Source organism: Chenopodium quinoa, unplaced genomic scaffold (assembly GCF_001683475.1).
Source record: "Chenopodium quinoa cultivar QQ74 unplaced genomic scaffold, ASM168347v1, whole genome shotgun sequence".
NCBI classification, from domain to species: Eukaryota; Viridiplantae; Streptophyta; class Magnoliopsida; order Caryophyllales; family Amaranthaceae; genus Chenopodium; species Chenopodium quinoa.
Window position 1 is genome coordinate 12,108,050 of NW_018744239.1, and position 7,740 is coordinate 12,115,789.

At 35.8% G+C, this 7,740-nt stretch overlaps 1 protein-coding gene across 2 annotated transcripts; it reads left to right on the top strand.

Annotated features, from left to right (window-relative positions):
• Positions 1 to 1,878: 1,878 nt before the first annotated feature.
• On the top strand, positions 1,879 to 7,477 carry LOC110694509 (uncharacterized protein At1g10890-like). Of its 2 annotated transcripts, none has more exons than XM_021871697.1 (5): positions 1,879 to 2,109; positions 2,332 to 2,508; positions 3,991 to 4,203; positions 6,578 to 6,797; positions 7,075 to 7,477. In XM_021871697.1, the coding sequence occupies exons 2-5, from the start codon at positions 2,423 to 2,425 to the stop codon at positions 7,339 to 7,341; spliced, it is 786 nt and encodes a 261-aa protein (XP_021727389.1). In that variant the 5' UTR covers positions 1,879 to 2,109; positions 2,332 to 2,422; the 3' UTR covers positions 7,342 to 7,477. The 2 variants fall into 2 exon arrangements, with proteins under 2 accessions (XP_021727389.1, XP_021727390.1); XM_021871698.1 differs by having other exon boundaries at positions 1,879 to 2,049.
• The last annotated feature ends 263 nt before the right edge of the window (positions 7,478 to 7,740 follow it).

Here is a 7,740-nt window from a genome sequence, read left to right on the forward strand (position 1 = left end):
ATATGCAATATCAGTGAGATATCACTGGCCTTCTCTAATAATATTCTTCATGTTCCAATGATCCTTTGCATTCATGCCCTTATTTGAACTTATTAACCCTTATTTTTTCTTATTGAGTCTTTTCAGACCTTATTATTATAAGGTATATATTAGGCCCAATGAAACTAATTAACTATTATCTTATTTAATCTAAACTTATCAACAGTATATGATTTTATTTGAATTGAACTTATAAGCATTTATATATTTTTTAGGAAATTTTGCAAAAAAAACTACCCCAAATACACCACTTTTGTAAAAAAAAAAAAAAAAAAAAAAAAAACAAAAAAAACCACCCATTTTTTACAAAATTAAAAAAATAAAACAAAATTAAACCATTAGCAAAACCCAAAACTAGTAGGAATCACCACCCCTCCCTTATTTCAACCTGTTTTCCGTCAGGGGGGGACCCACATAACGACTACTTTGTGATTTCTATAAATCCAGTAGCTCGATTCCCCCCCTCATCCTTAAACATCTTTTGTTGCTAATTAAAATTCTCCCAATTTTTTACAAATTCTCCCAATTTTTACACGAAATTTGTAGCAAAATCCCTTCAACATTTAGCGTAATTGAATCATTGACCAAGTTGAAGCGTGAAACAAGTAATTGAAGAACACCCTATGTTTTTGTTTCGTTTTTTTTAGTTAAATCAATTTCAGTAGCAAAATGTAATTCAATTGGGATTGTATATCTAGATTTGTTGTTGGAAATGTTACAAATTGTTAAATAAAAGTAGTACTTGATGTTATAATCAATCAATTTGGCATGAATTGGAAATTAGGGTTCTTGCAAAATTAATTTGGGGGGTTTTTCAAATTGATCCATTTCTCGGAATCGGTTGCTGATTTTGGGTATTTGGAGGTCGAATTGAGGTTGTTGGAATTGATTGATGTTGTAGCGGTGCTACAGGGGGCTGAATTGGGTGGCATTAGCAGTGGTTTGGGCTGCGCGGAGGAGAAAGAAAGGAACACGAGAGGGAGAAAGAAGGGGGAAGAGAAGAGAGGGAGGTTGTGGGGTGATCGTCTAGCAGCGCAAGGCTGCGTGTGGCTGGGTTAGGTGGTTGGAGGGGTCGGGAAAGTGTGGAGGCTGTGGTGGCAGCGAGATTGAAGAAGCAAGGGGAAGGGGTGGCTACCGTTGGCTGGTTGGGGAATTTTTTTTAAAAAAATTAAATTCTTTTTAATTTTGTTAATTTTGGCTAATATAATGGTGACACGTAGACCCTTTAGTTGAAAAACTAGACTTGATCAAGTTGAGCCCGGCCCGACCCGACTCGATTTTGGGCGGACTTTGGGCAGTTTTTTTTCGGCTCGAAATCGGGTCTGGCCTCGCGTGGCCCGTTTTTTAAAAATTTTTGGGCGGGCTTGAGAAATCGATTTTATGCAATTTTAGTTGATTTTTTTGGTCCGGCCCGAGAAGCCCGCACAACCCGCCTAGTTTGGGCACACATTTTTTACCCCGAAGTTTGGCCCAACCCATCCTGACCCTTTGAATGGGCAGATTTTTTTTTTTACCTTGGCCGGCCCAAACCCGACCAGGCCCGCCCAATGATCACTTCTGTGAAAAACAGATCGGAATTACAGGTAGTTTTTTTTTTTACAAAAGTGGTGTATTTAAGGGTGGTTTTTGTACAAAATTTTCAATTTTTATTTCAACTTATTTTACCTGAAATGAGTAAAGATAAGATGAGGAAAACAAAACATAACAATCCATTGAAACCATAAAAGTTTTCGTGACTCAAACTTTTTAATTGGTAAAAATATAAAATGAATAAGGTAAAACAAATCGAGCATATGACTTGATCAACTTTAAATCCAACCCAAATAACCGAATTGACATCTTTGCATATGATACATCTCATAAGAGTCATAACCCCAAAATCCTAAAACTCTCTACTAGTTCATTGGTTAGGGTTCGGCATCAACACTTGACTGTTGAAACCATTCTCCTCTCTCATCTCTCTCAACCCTCCCTTGTATAGAGGGAAGGCGCTCGATCACATACTTTCAGGTGCTACTTAATTTTCCTCAACATCTTCACATGCTAATCATCCTTTATCTTCAATCAAAGGTTAATCAAATTAAGCATGATTTTCCTACCTTTTTATTGCTTTTAATTTGTTTTATATGAATTTTATTGTGCTCTGATTAATCAATTATATCAAATTCAATTAGCTTAGTTTGCTAATTGGGTTTCTTCCATTTTTTTGTTTGTACAGATTATTTTTTCTTTTGGATTGTGTTGTCATAATTTTTGCTAATTGGGTTTCTTCCATTTTTTTTGGTTGCACAGATTATTTTGCTATTAGATTGTGTTGTGATAGATTCTGAACATAATCCAAAAACCCCATTAAAGAAGGAAGAACCAGAAGTGAGAAATTGTGATGGGAAGAGATTTATCTCGGTCGCCGTCGAATTATAGGCGTAGTAGAAAAAGTCATAGGGGACGAAGCCCGTCGCCTTATAGCAGGTGACCCCGTTCAATCCCTCCCCGAAAACCCCCTCCCCATAATCACCATTTTTGTAGGTTTAAATTTTGGATTGATCATACTGTTATTGCCTTATTGGTGAATGTAGCTTAATTTGTGATGGAGAGTGTTTTTCAAAACAAAACTGTATATCACAACCTTTTTCGAGTTTTGTGGGTATTTTTTTTGGGGGGGTATGAATGATTTTTCTTAAGGGTTACTTATTGTGCCTTTATATGTATATTTGAGAGGTGTTTCGAGGGTGGAGCTTATGGACCAATCGTCTCTGGGATTGAAATACTAGATATATATATGAATCGTGGCGCTGCCCTTCTTAAAATAATGGAGATATGGTCATTAGAATCGAGCCAGGGTGCAAGTATGTATAATGTCAAAATGTAATTTAAGTTTTCAAACTACTTTTTGTTTAATATGTTCAGTGGAGCTTAACTAGAGAGTAGGCATGGAACTTAGTCTTAGTGCTTGCTTGGATGACAAAAGGAAACCGGGAATTGGACTTTTTTAGGAAGTTGAAAAGATGATGTTGTTTGGTTGTTTAAAACATGGTAATTTGAACTTTCTAGAAATTATATTTCCCACAAATTGGAGGAAGTACCTACCTTAAAATTCCCATTGGAAGTTAAACTTCCCATGATCAACCAAACAAAACTTAGCATTTCCTAGGATCCTAGTATTTGCTAAAACTTTCTAGGAAAAGCTGTATCCTATATTCAACCAAACAAGCACTTATATAAAAGCTATTTTCACAAGAGGTTGAGCTTATTCAGTGTTCGTTTGTTCTTCAGTTCTTGTTTACCTTTTTTTGTTGAATCAACTATTTCCCTTTTGATAGATCCGTGTTAATATCTTAACATGATGATTAGAATGTTATATTTAGGTTGAAATACCATTGCTGAGGCTATATGATTGCTGTGTTGTGTTCCCTGTTTATTATGAGTTACATAGTAACTGGAAAAAATAGTTGCAGAGCTTCCACGTTCTCCTATATAGGTATTATTGTCTTGTTTTTGATTTTTTGAGATTTCTTGCATTATTGGTTACTGCTGGCTGTGTAATTTGTCCAGTAATTTTCAGTTTTGCTTAATAAAGGTCAATCCTGTCATTTGCTTTCCTAGTTGTGAAGATTGTCCTTCTCCTTTTAAAGGAGAGTTAATTGGTAGAATGTTCTAAGAATAGGACACAATGCTTTCTTTGTAAGTCTTGAGAGAAATTGCTTCCCATTATTGGGAGGTGAGCAGGTAATATGTGCTGCTGGCTTTACTTTGTTCACCATTGTGATTAGCGACATCATGTGATTAAAGATGGAGCACCACAAAGATTTTTGTTTACATTTTATTGAGGTAATGACAAGTGCTTTTTGGAATAATCGTGGTTGGGAGTGCCGGCACCTTTATTCTTCATCTAGTATTGCAGCATTTGCAGGCATTAGATTTTCTCTCAACAGTCTTCCTTTTATCCTACAGAAGAAAAAGTTCTATCTCCCCTCGTCGCCACAAAAATCGTTCTCGCACCCCAAGGCGTCATAGAAGTCGTTCTGCATCACCTAGACGCTATAGACGGCGACGAAGTAACAGCACTTCGTTGTCTCCAGTACGCAAATCTCCTAGTCCAAGCCTTGACTCAGTAGAGCAGAAAAATGCCAATGAGAAGTTGAAATTAGAAGAAGAGAAGCAAAGGTATATATTGAAATTTCTTCAATCAATATGATTTTTTCCCCCTTTTCATATGATAGTTTAAGTTCTAATTGTCATTGTAATCTATAGTATGTCTTTGGAATCTGAATTTGACTTCAGAGGTTGTATTTGATTCTGCTTACTTATAATCTTAATATTCTTGTATAACATTTTCTCGGTGTCTTCGGTTTGTTTATATGTATAATGTTTATATTTGGGTTGTATGGTATATTTTGATAGATATATATGAAATGTGAACTGAAGGTACATTAGTAAATTAGTACCCTTCTTCAAATTGATTAATCTGTTATGTTGAGTGGTACTAAAAAGGTGGAAATCAGAGTTGCAATGATACTACTCGCTCCTGTCTGTCATATGGTAACAGATCATTGAACCGATTTTGTAATCTAGCATAAATTGCATACATAATATATCCTTGCTTATACACATACATACTCCCTCTGTTTTTAAATACTTGCTCCACTTTCCTTTTGCGGCCATTTTTAAATACTTGCTCCATTTCTTTTTTTGAAAAGCTTTTATAATATTTAATTCATTTCTTTCAACTAATGGGACCCAGTTTTATTACTTTTATATTCTCTCTCCTCCAATTTACCTTCCACTAACCCCACTATTTCTATATTTTAAAACTCCGCGCATAAAGAAATGGAGCAAGTATTTAAAAACCGAGGGAGTACTATGTATGGAGCCGCCAATCTAATGAATTGCCTTCCAAAGCTTCCCCCCACCCCTGGGCTTATTCCACCCCAAATGCCCCTAAAACTGTCTGAAGTTTATTTTAACTTTAATGGTGTTCTGTAACCAAATGTTGGTTTATTTTAATATTACGACGTATATAGTATTAATGAAATCACTGATTTATGGATGTCTATATAGTTGTTAGGGTACATGGTTTTGTCTTATGAAGGTTGAAAAACTTGATATTCATATTTCCATTCTTGATCCTTGCAGTATTTATGTTATTATGATTCTTCCAATTATTATTGGTTTAATTGTTTTTATGTATTGGTTGGTGGCCCTTGTAATGCTGTTAATCTGAAGTCTAAACAGACCATGAAACTTTCATTTGATGAAGATGTTATGTTTAGCTGTAAGTGTATAGTGCATTCTTGTTTTGCTGTTGAGGGAACTTCATAGGATATTTTGTCACCCTGTGTAATTCACAGATGAACCGTCCTGAATATTCAAATGATACAATTCTAGCATAAGAAGATGGATTCTTCCTCCATTTCATGATAACTGATAAATGCATATCTTCCCATTCAAGGAAGTTTCAAAGTAATTGCACCACTGCTTTATTTGGTAATTTGTAATTTGTTCACTTTATCTTTCTCATTATGTGGGTCCCTCTTTTTATCTCTGTACTTTTCCTTGTCACATCCTCCCCCATGTTTTGGAACTGAGGAAATGTTACTTTTTGTAGTAGGCCAGAGTCTTGGTTTTGAATTGGATTTGTCTTTATATGCTTCATAGCTGTGAGTAGTAGTATACACCTGTACATCTTTTCCTTTCTCCTCCTTTAGTTTTGTTGCCCTCTTAGGTTTGATAGGCTGTAGGCGACGAAACAATATATTTCTGCATTTAGGTCATTGAAAACTGGTAATGTGCATGTAGACAAGTTTCCTTTTTAGTTTACTAGACAAAGATGGTATATATTTTCTACCTTACTTTTTCTGAAAAAAATTAAGAATAAAAATGATGTGAAATGATTAATCCAGTGAACCACATCCACCATTGTGACGATTTGAAATCACCTAGATTAATCAAAAAGAAAGATGTTGGCTTGGATTGGATCAGGCTGATGTCTTGGTGGTCTTATGAACTGGTTTTTGTCTGAATTACCCACTTTATCAAGTTTGAATTCTTCGAAAGTATCGGGTGATTATATTTGTTTAACACAGATACACAGATATTTAAGGTTTGAATTTAAGTATTTTCATGATTAGTTTTTAAGTGCAGCAGGTTACTTGACATTCTCCTCCACAGGCTTTTCTGAAGGAAGATACTGCTTTGTTTCAACTTGTTATATTTGATGATCCATTGGCTGCCTCCTTTATCTACTGTACACAAGTTTTGTCATTGTTTGGATCTGGATTCAGTTAAGAGGTATGCCTTAAAAGCGTAAATATAATATAAAGGTCAGTTTGCCATTCATTGGTTACAGAATGGAAAGGAGAGCAACCAAAAAAACTTCTTCAATTAGTTTCTTGATAACTAACAGTAGACTTTTTTAGCAGCCCTGCCACGTTGTAGATGATGTTTGACAATTGGTTGTATAGACAGGCAAGGTGTGTCTGCTTCTGTGCCATAATGCTATGATATTTGTAATTAATACCCTTTTCCCCCTTCCCAACAGGCGTCAGCAGGAAGCTGAGTTAAAACTAATTGAGGAGGAAACTGCTAGAAGAGTGGAGGAAACAATTTGTAAAAAAGTTGCTGACAGCCTGAACTCTGAGGAGATCAAGCTAGAAATACAGAGGCAGTTGGAGGATGGTAGAAAGAAATTACATGAAGAGGTTGCTGCTGAACTCGAGAGAGAAAAGCTAACTGCTAAACTTGATGCTCGGCGGAAAGAGGTAAAGTAAACTGAAGTAATTAATTTGATTTTTTTTTTTTCTTTTTTTAAAAAAATTATATTATCTTTTTTGTGGTTCTGGAGTTCGGGGGTGAGAAACGTGCTTGAGGTAAAAAGTAGCAAGATTTTGCTGTCTATGTTAGTCGTTGATTAGGTAGTTGTACAATTTTAGGAAATTCTGTAAGTATGGTGGGTTCCAGGCTTCCAGCCAAGTCTCTCCTTATCAATAAATAGAAAACCGTAGGCCCCATATACTTGACAGTTCTCGCTGCTTGCAGGAACAAGCTCGAAAGGAGAAAGAAGAACTTGAAAAGATGCTGGAAGAAAACCGGCGGAGGCTTGAGGAAGCTCAGAGAATGGAAGCATTAGAGCAGCAGCGAAAGGAAGAGGAACGATATCGGGAATTGGAAGAGATGCAAAGACAGAAGGAAGAAGCTATGCGGAAAAAGAAACAACAAGAGGAGGAAGAACGGGCAAAACAGATGAAGTTACTTGGCAAGAACAAGTCAAGGCCAAAATTGTCATTTGCCCTTAATTCTAAATGAACAAATTTCTGATGTATGGAGAGTTACAATTTAATTTTATGCCTTCTGTAACATATAAGATGGAATTTTGGAGCTCAATTATGCTCGTTTTTGTTATATTCGTTAGCATGAAAATTAACATAGGAACTTCTTGTGATTAGGCCTGTTTAATGGGCTGTGTTGGTTCGGGTCTACAGGCAAATTCTTAGCTAAATCTGATCATGGAAAATAGTATGATGATCATGGCAAATAAAGCAATGAATTATGTATAGCAAATAATATTGAAAGTAATAAAGGGTATAAACAATAATAAGCCAGCTCCTGTTCTGTACACCCGGAGTGTACCTTCCTCTAGGTACACCTAGGGGCATTTTTGTAATTACGTTTAGTATTTAACATGTTACTCACGTATGATATATC